The following is a 13,907-nucleotide window of genomic DNA, read 5'->3' as shown; positions in this document are numbered from 1 at the left end:
CCAAAGGTTTTACACCACCTACAATTTTAGAATTGAGACATTATTTAATACAAATAAACTATACGAACATAATTGATATATTTTATTTAACATCATGTAATCAAAGAAACTACAAAACAATATCACAAAAAGTCTACCGATAGCCATAACAGTAATAAAGTATTTCATGCTAGATTTCAAAATGTCACATTTTTCACGAGGTCTATGGAAAACTACAAAGCGGTCTATAATTCAGTAAGTTAACGTATTCAGCAGGTTTCATTCGACTTTATGAAGCACAATGAGTTCATTCTATCGGTGATGCAACACTTGTGGCCAGAGTTGAATGTTCTCAGCTTTTACACAAGATTAAGGACTTTAAAACCCAATGCAAACTTCGTCTTATCTGGAATCACGTGTGGATCCAGTAATGGAATGGCTTTAAGCTCCCTTGACGGACACACCTTTGGCTGGGTGTATATAAGCCCATGAGCAGGTGTGCTGAAGCATCAAGCGAAGAGGAAAGACGAATCTCCTGAGCTTCTCAGAACATTGCAGCAGCAGATGAAGATGGATCACACACTGGTGCTCGCCACTTTAGCACTGCTGCTCAGTGTCTCACACGGCAAGCCTCTGAAGGTAACAATGCCACACAGCTGCAGCGCTTCTCATTTCAAATGCATTTTCACTGGGCTCTTAAACATTTCACTAACGGCTCCATGTTTTTCTTTCCTTTCTTATATTGTTGCAGGGGGACCACAGCGGAAAAGGCAAGTTCCTAGATTTTGTTTTTATATGTGCATGTCTCATACGAGAGAAAAAAAAGTATCTGTTGAATTTTACATTGCAGTGAGTTCATCTTTGTAATTCAGGATCCCAGACACACTGGACCAGATTAATAAACCTTTAATCAGGTGTGTAATTTACTTGAAAGGACAAAAACTCAAAACTGCACCCAAACAGTGAAGCAGCTGAATGTGAAGTCTCTTCAGCACGGCCAGTGTGCTTGTGTGTGTGTTTGTAACCCAGGTGACATGCTGGAGGAAATGCTTTCACTGTATAGTGCATGAGTGATGGTCAGAGTGTCAGCAGTGTGTCACAGGGGGGCTCGATTGCATTCGCTTCCAGTATTAGTACACAGCACTGTATTCCACACACTGCCCCTGCACACAGGATTTCACACTGGGGTGCTTTGCTTCTGTAGGTCAAAGAGAAAGACGTAGCCCAGGTATCCCTGAAGATAAGGATGTCTTCAGCATCATCTTAGAAGCCAATAAGGGTAAGAAAGCCTCTGAACATATAGAAGAGACGTTTACTGCCTGTTAAAATATTGGGTCTGCTTATTGAATAGAAGTTAAGGCTGGCATATTCTATTTGAGATCGGTGTCTTCATTTCTACAATCTATGCACTCTTAACAGAAGCACATTGAGATTAGTTTGATAGGGTCTTACCTGTGTCTGTAAACTGCCCATTACCACTAACATAATGATCATTCAAATATATTGATGTGTTTTGTTTCTTTGATCCTAGAGAAGTACATAAAAATGCATATTGTGGCTAAAACGAGTTCCCCTTTAAGATGTTTCTCTGCACAATTTTCAAACAGGAATCAAAGAGCATCTGATGGAGGGTGACATTGTCGTGTCAAACTCCAGGAACGCCATGAACTGCCCGGACAACTCATGCTTTTGGCCGAAGGCCTCTGATGGATTTGTTTATGTGCCTTATACTATCTCCAGTGAATACAGTATGTACACGAAACGTTTGGAAGAATGCTTTATATTAACATTCACTATGTTTTATAGCACCAGTGAGACCATATTTAATTAAACAAGGACATTGAAGAGACTTGGATTGATCTTTGAAACGTTTCTTGTTTGTAAAGGAGAGCTCTGTATTTCTCTGTGCGCAGGAATCTAGTTGTCCTTTCTAAAGGGTGTTGTGTTTAAAGTTGCCAGTGTAATGGATGGAGGTGCTGCAGGTAGTATTATTGGTCCCTCTTGTCTGGGAGATGCTAAGCTTTGATATATTAAAATATCAATGCGTTTCAATTGGTTTATCCTTTTTTACAGGTGCTAAAGAGAAGGACATAATCTCCAGTGCATTCCCAGACTTCGAAGCACAGACCTGCATTAAATTTAAACAGCGAACTACAGAAAAAGACTACATAAATATCAGTCCTCAGAACGGGTAAATAACCACTCTGCTGTGTCTCTGACGAATCCTACCATTTGAGTGGCTTTCAAGGTTAAAGGTGTATAGCAAGCGTGTCTCAAAACTTCACAAATATTAAACGACTTTTCTAGATCAAAAGTACAAGATTTCTAAACAGGAATCTCTTTCCATCCATAGCTGCTGGTCCAATATTGGAAAGTATAAAGGCGTTCAGCAAGTGTCCCTGTCAAAGGGAGGCTGTGTTTACAAAGCCACGGCTCAACATGAGCTCATCCATGCACTAGGCTTCTTTCACGAGCAGAGCAGACCTGACCGCGACAGCTATGTCAGAATCAACTGGCAGTACATCCCAGCAGGTAAGGAAACTACCAGGAGTCCTTTCCAGGAGCGCTCACACAATCACAATGAAGAGCACTGGAGAGAGAGCTGAGGGGAGGGTGGAAAGCAGCAACACAAATATTCCATTCACCACGGCTTTGTATCCCAATAGCCTTTCATTACAGAGTGATTAAACTGTTAGTCAGAGCTCAAGAAAGGTTGGAGTCTGTGCTAATTGGGCAGCCCTTATTGCAGGGATCATGAGCAAGGAAGGACCCCCGACACTCACTGGAGCCTCTAATGGCATGTTGAAAACAAGTGTGTGCAGTTCAGCCAGGGTTTATAATGGGATTTTAGAATGCATTATCATTTCAATGGAATAACTGGCGACCTCTCACTAATGCTTTTACAATAGGTGTCTGGAAGTAAAACACAGAACCAGATTCTGGTGTAGCAGCTTTACCTTCTTAACCAGCATCTCCTTCCCTTTACAGACCAAGTTTCGAACTTTTACAAGCAGGACATTAATACCTTGGGCATGCCATACGACTATACTTCCATCATGCACTATGGAAGGTAAGAAGAAGAAAAGAAACAGAAAGTCCAGGTTTTCAGCCTGTCTCAATTACCTGCCACACAATGTGAGGAGATCTTTTCTCTTTTTCAGTATTGATCTGAATAAAACACTGTTATTTTCACTCCACACAGAGATGCTTTCTCAAATACAACCGGAAAGTTCACTATTGTACCCATTCCAGATGAAACGGTAGAAATCGGACAGAGAATAGCAATGTCTCCGAGAGACATTCAAAAGATCAATATGCTTTATGGCTGCAGTAAATCCAGTAAGTGCTTTATTTAACATGTTCTTTTGCTTCTCCTGTCTCAAGTTAAAAAGGGTTTCCAGCATTTCACACATACACTGCAACTCTCATTTTCTAGTGCAATGCGGAGGCATACTGACTGCTGAGAGTGGAACACTGACATCTCCCAATTATCCACTGGAATATCCCGTTAATACAGACTGCATGTGGATCATCAACGCCCCTAAAGGGTACAAGGTAAGAAACACACAAGAACAAACCTGCAGCATCTCTGTTTGAATGATCGAGGCGCCTCGCTGCCTTCATTACTCACCTGAGCCGCTTGGAGAAACGTCTGCAGAGGTCCTTGAAGGGCAAAAACAATTGCATTAACACTGAGGGCAAACAAATCTATATCTTGATATTAAATGATGTAGCTTTTATAACGTCCATTTCATTGTCTTCAATGTGACTCAAACTTGCGGGAGCATGCTGATGTTTAGCTGGACTGCAGATCCTTTTCTGTGTTTCATTTCAGGTCTCGCTTACCATCAGTTCCTTTGATGTGGAGTATTCTGAGGATTGTTCCTACGACTATCTCACTCTCCGAGATGGACCCGTGACTACCTCCCCTGTACAGCAAACCTACTGTGGCTCTGAACCCATTCCCTCCTTCACCTCCAGTGGAAACGCTGCCGTGGTTCAGTTCCACAGTGACGGCTCAGATGTGGGGACGGGATTCTCAGCCAAGTACAAGTTTGGTACGTAAAGAAGCTCTGTGTGGATTTCGTGTGTTTGTGATTGAGGTGAATGCTGTGTTTGAATGGGGCGCTGCAGAAATACTTGTGTAAGAAGCTCTGTGTGGATTTCATGTGTTCTGGGTTCGTCTTTGTGTGTGTACCTTTTTCAGAAATGCTTTACTGGAGTTGGACATATAGTTAGCATGCATAACACAAGCAGAACTCTTCAGAATCACTTGGAAAACCTACAAAACATGCAAATGTGTATTCATAATAATGTTGTCCTAACATGTGTTATAATAATGCAAACATGATTTTATTAAATAGATCTCCAATACAAAGTGTGAAGGAGTCACGGAAAGGCTCCTGAAACAACAGATTTTCAATCAACTTGTACAGACTGAGATGAACTAGGGAATGCAATACTGCAGCACTCATCCATTTGTGATAATGCTGCCTGTTTTTTTTTGTTATCTCAGTGGTCACTAGGGTGTTAGAATTAGTACCTCATGATATCTGTAGTTTTCATGTACAAAAACAGCCCAGTTAGAATACAGGGGTCTGCCATGTAAAGATGTGAAATCTACAAAAGAGGCCAAGCTATACAAAGAGTTGCTGTGCCCTCTACTAATATTTCTAGGGCAGACGAGGCATTGCCTTTGAGAGCCATCCCGTGGTTGAGAACAGCCACTGCCATGGACCGCAGTGCTGCTGTGCTGATGCCTGCCCCCTGACATTGTATCTGCATCGCTGAGGAAAATGACAATGGAAAATGACAATGGAAAATGACAATGGAAAATGCTCACGGATCTGTTTTTATGTTTCCAGTTGCAGCATGAATGAAGAAGTCATCACAACAGCAGACCAGGCTTATAAGAAGAAGAAGAAACTTTAGCAACTGAATCACCTTCGAGTCGCACAATTCCCAGTGATTTTTGGGGCTTTGCTCCACTCTTGTATTTGTAACAATCAATAAAAATGCAAACAGAAATGTTGACGTTTGTTATGTTTTAAATAAAAGGCAGGTTAGTAAATAGACACAGTGCAACACTAAGATACTTCCCTAACACAAAAGAAGCCAAGCAGAAGTAAGACATTACACAGCTGACACATGAGCTACGAGGGTGCAAAGTGAGAGACAGGGTTCACTGAATCCTCCACCGTGGCCTGCAAGCCTGGGATCCTGCAGGGCAGCAGCGACGTCTCCACTGGCTTGGCTTGTGGTTTGTTTTCATGGCTTGTTTTCATGGCTTTTTTTGATAATGACACAAACTGTTTCGCTCCAGTTAATGACACAGTCCTGCAGTAAATGATATGCATGTGTTTAAATGTAACGAACAGCGAATGATCCCAATCCTGATATAAAAGGGTTAATCTGTGCTTCCTTGTGCTGGCTTTCTAAACCATGGAGATCTGTTTGCACACCCTGGCCACATGTTTGAAGTGAACCACTGTAAACACTAGGAAGGATTCTGTGTCCCCCCCCAGTGCATGGAAAGGAGAGATCTGACACACAGACAGCAGTGTTCACTTGACAGCTGTCGCCGTGCACGTTGCTGGGCTGTGGCTATCCATGCCCCACAGTGCAGGCGTGCCCGTTGAGCTGGTAGGAGTAGCTGAAGCCCTCTCCACACTCAGGGCAGTGATAGGGGGTCTTGCCAGCGTGGGCTCGGCGCTGGTGCATGTTCAGGGCTCCTCCGTGAATGAAGCTCCTGCCACACTCCATGCAGTGATAGGGCGTCTCCCCCGTGTGAATGCGCTGGTGCCTCCTCAGAGCGCCCGACTGGTTGAAGCTCTTCCCACAGGCAGGGCAGTGGTACGGGGTCTCCCCCGTGTGAATGCGCTGGTGGTTGCGCAGGTGCTGCAGGCGGCTGAAGCTCTTCCCACACAGGCTGCACAGACACAGCTTCTCTCCAGTGTGAATGCGGCGGTGCAGTTTGAGGGCCCCGGCTGCACTGAAGCTCTCCCCGCACTCCGGACAGCTGTACGGAGTCTCCCGCGGCGCGGGCTGCTGCTGCTGCTGGATCCCCAGGTGTCCTGAATCCCGGGCAGTCTTCCTGCAGGCTGGGCAGCGGAGCTGCATCTCCACCGTGTGGATGCGCTGGTGTGATCGGAGGTTTCCCAGCTGGATGAAGCTGTCTCCACACTCAGGGCAGTGGTAAGGGGGGTCCCCTGTGTCCGCTCTGTGTGGTTTGGGGCTCTCTGTCTGGCTGAAACTCTTTCCACACTCGGTGCACTGATGCTCTTCCTTCTTTCCGTGCCTCTGAAGGTACTGAGCCCCGGTGCTGGAGATCCGACAGGAAGCAGGGGGCTCCTCATCATGAGCCTGATCCACTGAGAGAGAGAGGAGAGAGAGGGGAGAGAGGGGGAGAGAGGGGGAGAGAGGGGGGAGAGAGGAGAGGGGAGGGGAGAGGGGGAGAGAGAGAGAGAAACATTTTTGTAAATGGTCATAATGGTGTTTGTAAATTGTGATTGTAATTGTGATTACCAGGAGAATATTTAGCCATAACTGAAAATGTAATTATTGTTGCATCACATCTGTCACAACAGCAGAGGTTCAACAAAACAGTTCATGTCAATGGCCAATACTCGGAATGCAACTCCACTGCAAAATCATCATCATTATTATTATTATTATTATTATTATTATTATTATTATTTATTTCTTAGCAGACGCTCTTATCCAGGGTGACTTACACCTTACAAAATCATTCAAGGGATTTGATCCTTAAGTTTGCTGCTTAAATGAACAGTCGGAATTCTTTAGTTTAATAAAAAGGTTTGTAAAGAATATAACCCACAAATAGAATGTCTGTCCCTCAAAGGGTCTGAGCTAGGGGGCTTGTCTATCTGAGCTAGGGGGCGTGTCTATCTGAGCTAGGGGGCGTGTCTATCTGAGCTAGGGGGCGTGTCTATCTGGCTGGGCAGCTTGTCAAACGGACCTTCACAGAGCATCATACAGCACAGGAATGGACCAACTGCACTGCCAATAACGGCATCTAGACACTGAGACAGTGAGAAGAGAGCTGGGGTGTCTTGAGGAGTCCTGAGAAAGTCCTGAGAATGTAGCAATGGGATTAGAAAGAGCAGTGATGGCATCTTAACTAAACATCAACACCTGACTGCTTGACAAAGCAGCCCCATTAGCAATCGCTCGTGGGACACAGAGTAAAGACCTGCAGGACACTTCCACGTCCGCTTACCTGATCTGCTCCCAGTGGAAGTCATGTGTCTTTTGAAGCCCTGGTTAGGGTTGCTGTGATTCTCCCTCGTGTGAGCGCTCTCGAACCCGCCTCCCTGCATGTGCACCTGCTCCGGTCCAGGGATGTGAGGCTTTTCCACACTGAGCCCCAAATCAGCTGCATTGTGAGTGTCTGAGGGACTGGCGCGCTCCTCTTTAATGTGCCCCCATTCCAGCGTGGGACTGTCCTCGATGACGTGGATGCGTCCCAGGTCACTGACGTCCTCGGCAATGCGGCTTGCTTCCTCTTTAATGTGGACAGCGTCCAGTTCAGTGTCTTCCTCTTTAATGTGGACAGCGTCCAGTTCAGTGTCTTCCTCTTTAATGTGGACAGCATCCAGTTCAGTGTCTTCCTCTTTAATGTGGACAGCGTCCAGTTCAGTGTCTTCCTCTTTAATGTGGACAGCGTCCAGTTCAATGTCTTCCTCTTTAATGTGGACAGCGTCCAGTTCAGTGTCTTCCTCTTTAATGTGGACAGCGTCCAGTTCAATGTCTTCCTCTTTAATGTGGACAGCGTCCAGTTCAGTGTCTTCCTCTTTAATGGGGACAGATTCCATCTTTGAGCCTGCAATGTACACACAAGCACACAGGTTCAATCAGTAAAAAAAGACATGATCAAAATAATATTGCACGGCTAGCATACAGATATTAAAAAAGACATGATCAAAATAATATTGCACCGCTAGCACACAGATATTAAAAAGACATGATCAAAATAATATTGCAGGGCTAGCACACAGATATTAAAAAAGACATGATCAAAATAATATTGCACGGCTAGCACACAGATATTACAAAAGACATGATCAAAATAATATTGCACCGCTAGCATACAGATATTAAAAAAGACATGATCAAAATAATATTGCACCGCTAGCATACAGATATTAAAAAAGACATGATCAAAATAATATTGCACCGCTAGCATACAGATATTAAAAAAGACATGATCAAAATAATATTGCACCGCTAGCATACAGATATTAAAACAGACATGATCAAAATAATATTGCACCGCTAGCATACAGATATTAAAACAGACATGATCAAAATAATATTGCACCGCTAGCATACAGATATTAAAACAGACATGATCAAAATAATATTGCAGGGCTAGCATACAGATATTAAAACAGACATGATCAAAATAATATTGCACGGCTAGCACACAGATATTACAAAAGACATGATCAAAATAATATTGCACCGCTAGCATACAGATATTAAAAAAGACATGATCAAAATAATATTGCAGGGCTAGCACACACATATTAAAACAGACATGATCAAAATAATATTGCAGGGCTAGCACACAGATATTAAAACAGACATGATCAAAATAATATTGCACCGCTAGCACACACATATTAAAACAGACATGATCAAAATAATATTGCAGGGCTAGCACACAGATATTACAAAGATGCATCGGAATACATCATCAGTGCAATGCAGTGTTCGCTGGAATGGATCTCAGCCTCTTCCGAGCAGTCTCGGTTTCGGAACTACATGAACATTTGACTCAACAGCGCGGAGCCTCTCGCAACGCTTCGGTCAGGTTGGATAAATGACCGCTGGGCTAGCTGTGTAAATACTGAAAACACAAAGTACACCTTACCGTGCTTCAGACCGGAATGACTTCCTAACAGAGCCCTCCGCCTCTGGGTACAGTTCACAACTCCTGACTGTATCAAACGTCAGCGATCACCTCGACTCTAAACGGAAACGTCACTCACAGCTGCAGCTCCGTCGGCTTCTTCTCCACAAACAATGTCGAACCACGTGGTTTAAACCCGCCCGTCGAGGATTCACATTGGCTGCGGGTTTCAATGCAGCCCTGTAGGTGTGCTTTCTGATTGGACAGCGTGTCCGCCAGTCCCACAGCCTTTAAAGGGCCACACACGCTACAAATACCTCGACTCTGTCACGCTTCGATACAGTGGCGCTGCTGTGATTTGTTTAGGACTAAACCCTGAAATTGAACTGTCGCGCGACTGTTTTACAGAGCTGACAAATGGGTAATATGTCGCTGAAGACACGCCTATCTCTATCGGGAGTCTGTTTGTAGGTCAGATCTGAAATGCCTGGCCAAAATGAAGGAAACATCCCACCAGCTCTCTACACCCCCATCTTCCACCGCAGCCCGCTCTTCATCAGGGAACACTGCCCTCCTCCATCTGTAGAGACACAACCCCCATTGTCAGTTACAACCTGCATCATTACTTAGAACCAACACCCAGACTTACAACCACGACTCACAATTATAGGAACCCGCCTCGGGGACTGGGATTCAAACCGCTGTCTTCAGAGGGAGAAGACCATCGGCATTGCCTACTGCACCACCAGCTCCCACAGGAAAGTGTTGGTTCACACTATATATAAAGTCAATTACAAACTATTTGAAACAAGCAGAATTCGCCTGGATTTGAACCCAGTCCATCTCGCTTCCATGGAGGAGTGTGCTTTTTCATTGCCTTATATAAGAAATTAACCAAGTCTTTGAAAATAAAGGAAGAACTCACCTAGATGTGAACCAAGGTGAACAGCACAGCATGTTAGTGAACTAGCCCACTGCACCACCTGTCTGCTTGTGACTGCCTCACACTCTAACCTGGTATATGAGATTCACTTCCCTTGTCAGAGGCTGCACACGCACGCAGGGTTACATGCCACTGAAGAGAGGAGGGATTATCAAACCCAACCGTATTATACAGTAGCTCTATAAGGTAAATGAAACAATATTTCTGAAAATGAGGGGAAAAAACATAACTTTGAACCAGCTGACAAGAGAATCAGAGGCCAATACTTTCAGCAGCTTTCTGGTTGGCTCAGTTGGGGAGTGCCTCTCAAATGCTCCCCAGTATTTGAATTCTTCATGTGCAGTGCACCTGAGGGGTTGCAAGGATGGTGAAATAGACCAGCAGCTTGTCCCACAGACACTGCTATATACAGACTCACAAATACAGCACACACACACGCACGCACGCACACACACGCGCACGCACGCACGCACACACACACACAGAGTCCCAGCTGCAGCACATGCACACTGTTATACAGACACACACACACAGCTGTACAGAGACACAGAGACACACACAACTGTGGTGTTTGTTAATTATTATTTTAAATCTCTTAATCAGAGAAATCCAGTCATGCCGTGGGTCTGGTTTAATAAGAAACTCCTTGTATCGATTAATCACAACACACTACTGATCCAAGCAGAAGCTGCAGTAGAAATAAATATACAGAACAAATACAAGGTCAGATTAAATGGGAAAAAATTAAATATTTGGCCAAAAATAGATTCTATGAAGTAACCATTTAATAAATAAAAATATTGAGCTCTGTAATGTTTCCATGCAGGAAGGGCCTGGTTTGCAGATTGGACCTGGGAGGATAGCAGAGAGACAGGACAGAGTGAGATGGAAAGTGGAAATCAAAGAGAGGAGATGCAGTTTGTTAGGCAGGCAGGGACGAGATGTGTAGCAGCAATCCACAATAAAACCAAATCTCGGAATCTGATAGGATTGAATTGCTACTCAACATGAAGTTTCTACTCTCATGTAATGGAAATCCTGAAGATCTGAACACATCCACTGACAGAGAGAGAGAGAGAGAGAGAGAGAGAGAGAGAGAGAGAGAGAGAGAGAGAGAGAGAGAGAGAGAGAGAGAGAGAGAGAGAGAGAGAGAGAGAGAGAGAGAGAGAGAGATTTGGAAAGACCTGCGCTTTCTTCATAATTCAGAAATAATGAAGATGTTATGCCCTGAAGCACTAATGGAAGTTCAACAAGAGAGATGCTAACTTAGCAAACAAAGTTCATTGATGTCATATTTGACCAAAATGTAATTAAATAAAACATGTGGGAGAGACCAGTACATTAAAAATAATGAAATTAAAAGACGCACTTTGAATGGATTGTAGTTTTAGAAGAGATCAAATGAGAAAATACGGAAATAAAATGAGAACAAACAGTACACGGAGTGGAGAAACAGCAGCGCCCGCGCCTCCTGCATTACTAAACATGGGACAGCATTTCAGAATCCGCTGCGCTTGGAAAATGGCCTCATGCTGCCATCTTGTGGTCATTTAACAGAACTGCTGATTCAGGCAAACCAACATATCGTTTTAAAATCTGGACAGCTCAGCAGCCCTTTAAAATGATTTGGATTAACCTGGACCCCCGTTCATAACAGGGAGTTCGAGATCACAGACATTTTCTTAAATGTGCTGGTTAGGGTCGTAATGTAATATACTGTAATCTAATGTAATGATATGATCTCATCCTTGCCTCCACTATGATGTTCAGCCAGCCCACATCATCGTGAGTGTGTGGAACCAGTAATAATAATAATAATAATAATAAAATAAATAAATAAATAAAACATGAAAAAATAACAATGTTTGTACAAGAAATAGACTTTTCATCACAGTGCAGAGATGAGATAAGATGAAGTAAGCTTGAGGTTAGGGGTTAGGGTTAGGGTTAGGGTTTAGGGTTAGGGTTAGGGTTAGGGTTAGGGTTAGGGTTAGGTTGAGGTAGGAACTTTGTTTCCCTGAGAACTCCACACTTGGTTGGTTTTTCAGGGAAAGAAAGATGCACTGGCCATCTGGCTCTTTTTGGATTTCTTTCTTTGTTTTTTTTGTTTTGGAGCTCCTTTTCTAGTCTAGGTCTATCGTGGAGATTCTAATGTTCAGGCCTAGCGGGAAAGTTGTTTGTAGTTTGTTGATCCAGTCTTTTTCTCTCCATTTCCTTTCTCCGATTGTCCAGTTCTGGTTCCTCTCCAGCCCTGTAATTTTCAGAGATTCCAAGTTGTGTTGTAGAAAGTGTGCTACTAGAGGTGTTTGTGATTCTTTTTTGTGTTTGATATTATAGATGTGTTGTGTTAGTCTTACTCGGATAGTGTTGCCTGTTTCTCCAATGTAAATGATTTTGCATGTATCGCATTGTATTGCGTAGATGCAGTTCCTGCTGTTTTGTGTAAAGGTTTGTGGAATGTTGTATGTGATGCCTGTGGATTGGCTCCGGAGGGAGGAAAGTTGCTTGAAGTGTCGTGATGTTTTTGTTGGTTTGCGATTAAGTGAAGGCAGTTTACTGGACACTAAATAGTTGGTCAAGTTTTTGTTTTTTCTGTAGGCTGAGATGATCTTGTGTCCTGTAAGAAGGTTGGTGTCTTGTAATTTGTTGGTTAGGTTTTGTTTTATCTGTGAATTAGCTGCCACACTAAAATGTGAGTAGGTAGTTATGAGTGGAATAATCTTTTTGTTGTCTCTAGGCTTTTGTTCTAAGAAAGTTTTCCTTACTCCTCTGAGGAAGGAACGGGAGTACCCCCTTTGTCTGAGTGCTGTGAATAAAACTTTGGTAGCTGCCTGGAAGTCAGTATGTTGTGTGCAAATTCTGTGGAATCTGAGTAGTTGTGATTTTATTAAACCTCTAAACGTGTGTTTAGGGTGATAGCTGGTTTTGTGTAGTAGAGTGTGTGTGTCAGTTTCTTTAAAATATACTTTTGTGTCTAGTTGGTGTGTTTGTGAAAAATGTGGTCCTTTGTAAGTGGTGGTGTCTAAAAAGTTTACTTTGCTGTTATGTGTGGTGTATTTTACCTTGATGGACTGGTGGTGTGTGTTAAGTAACGAGATGAAATGTGTAAATTCCTCCATGCTATGTGTCCAAGTGCCCCAAATGTCATCTAGGTACCTGAAATAGTGAGTTGGTCTGTGTGGGCATCTGGGGAGGATTGTTTCTTCCCAATCGGCCATGTAGATGTTAGCATATGATGGAGCAAAGCGTTTCCCCATCGCTGTTCCTTTGGTTTGGAGGTAGAATTGGTTGTCGAATTCAAAGTCGTTTTTCGTTAAGCTGATTTCCAGGAGTTTGATCAGTTCCTCGTCTGGTCTGGTTGGATCCGGATTTAGATTTAGACATTTCCTGATAGCTGCAATGCCTGTGTTGGTCTCTATGTTTGTGTACAAGCTGTCTATATCTATTGTGAAGAGAAAAGCTGTTTCTGGTAGTTTGAGTGTTTTAATTTTGTCTATGAAGTCATATGTGTCTTTAAGGTAGCTAGTGTGTTTGGTGGATAGGGGGTTTAAAAAGTGGTCTATGTATTCTGCAATTCTATATGATTCACTGTTGCAATCCGATACTATCGGTCTGCCTGGTGGTATGGTGTGTGGGATAGTCCATGTTTCTGGTGATTTGTGTATTTTTGGTAGCATGTAAAAAATGCGTGCTCTGGGTGTGTCTGCCCCCTTGAGATAGTGTGCCTGTTTTCTAGTAATTATTTTGTGGTCTGTTAGTGTTTGTATTATTGTGTTAATTTCCTGAGCAGAATCAAGATAAATTGGTGCGTCTAGTTTCCTGTAGTGTTCTTGATTATTTAGTTGTCTGTTGGCTTCAAAGATGTAGTCTTCTCTATCCATTATTACTATTGAACTTCCCTTGTCTGCTGGTTTGAAAATGATGTCGGTATGTTTTTGTAATTCCTTAAGTGCAATCCTTTCTGGTGCTGTTAGGTTGTCTTCTGTTCTGTAGTTACCTGGGTTCAGGCTGTGTATTGTTTTTAGATCTTCAAGAATAATCTCTGTGATTTCCTGTGGAACTTGGTTGTTATTTGGTTCCCAGTTGGATTTGGGTAGGAAGGGTATGTGA

The 13,907-nt window shown here is 43.2% G+C and overlaps 3 protein-coding genes across 7 annotated transcripts in view; 1 reads left to right on the top strand and 2 right to left on the bottom strand.

The window, feature by feature from the left end:
* Window positions 1–505: 505 nt before the first annotated feature.
* LOC131708064 (hatching enzyme 1.2-like) lies at window positions 506–5,007 on the top strand. The gene is made up of 11 exons (XM_059010012.1): window positions 506–618; window positions 731–749; window positions 1,184–1,258; window positions 1,587–1,727; window positions 2,053–2,170; window positions 2,333–2,511; window positions 2,968–3,049; window positions 3,182–3,318; window positions 3,416–3,534; window positions 3,815–4,037; window positions 4,845–5,007. The coding sequence occupies exons 1-11, from the start codon at window positions 544–546 to the stop codon at window positions 4,853–4,855; spliced, it is 1,179 nt and encodes a 392-aa protein (XP_058865995.1). The 5' UTR covers window positions 506–543; the 3' UTR covers window positions 4,856–5,007.
* On the bottom strand, window positions 4,311–9,088 carry LOC117397209 (zinc finger protein 3-like). Of its 2 annotated transcripts, none has more exons than XM_059010010.1 (3): window positions 8,876–9,088; window positions 7,220–7,822; window positions 4,311–6,350 (listed from the first exon to the last, which is right to left on the bottom strand). In XM_059010010.1, exons 2-3 carry the CDS (start codon window positions 7,812–7,814, stop codon window positions 5,584–5,586), a joined length of 1,362 nt encoding a protein of 453 aa, XP_058865993.1. In that variant the 5' UTR covers window positions 7,815–7,822; window positions 8,876–9,088; the 3' UTR covers window positions 4,311–5,583. The 2 variants fall into 2 exon arrangements, with proteins under 2 accessions (XP_058865993.1, XP_058865994.1); XM_059010011.1 differs by lacking the exon at window positions 8,876–9,088 and adding an exon at window positions 8,695–8,857.
* A 700-nt stretch (window positions 9,089–9,788) lies between these two features.
* LOC131708063 (uncharacterized) overlaps window positions 9,789–13,907 on the bottom strand; it is an 11,228-nt gene continuing 7,109 nt past the window's right edge. For all 4 annotated transcript variants that reach the window (XM_059009999.1, XM_059009998.1, XM_059010000.1 and 1 more), the window contains one exon: window positions 9,789–13,907. This exon is cut by the window's right edge and continues 891 nt beyond it. In XM_059009999.1, the coding sequence (XP_058865982.1) occupies window positions 11,921–13,678 (1,758 nt within the window). In that variant the 5' untranslated portion in view covers window positions 13,679–13,907 and the 3' untranslated portion in view covers window positions 9,789–11,920.

Source organism: Acipenser ruthenus, chromosome 40 (genome assembly GCF_902713425.1).
Source record: "Acipenser ruthenus chromosome 40, fAciRut3.2 maternal haplotype, whole genome shotgun sequence".
Lineage (NCBI taxonomy): Eukaryota > Metazoa > Chordata > Actinopteri > Acipenseriformes > Acipenseridae > Acipenser > Acipenser ruthenus.
This window is presented reverse-complemented; position numbering and strand designations above follow the sequence as displayed.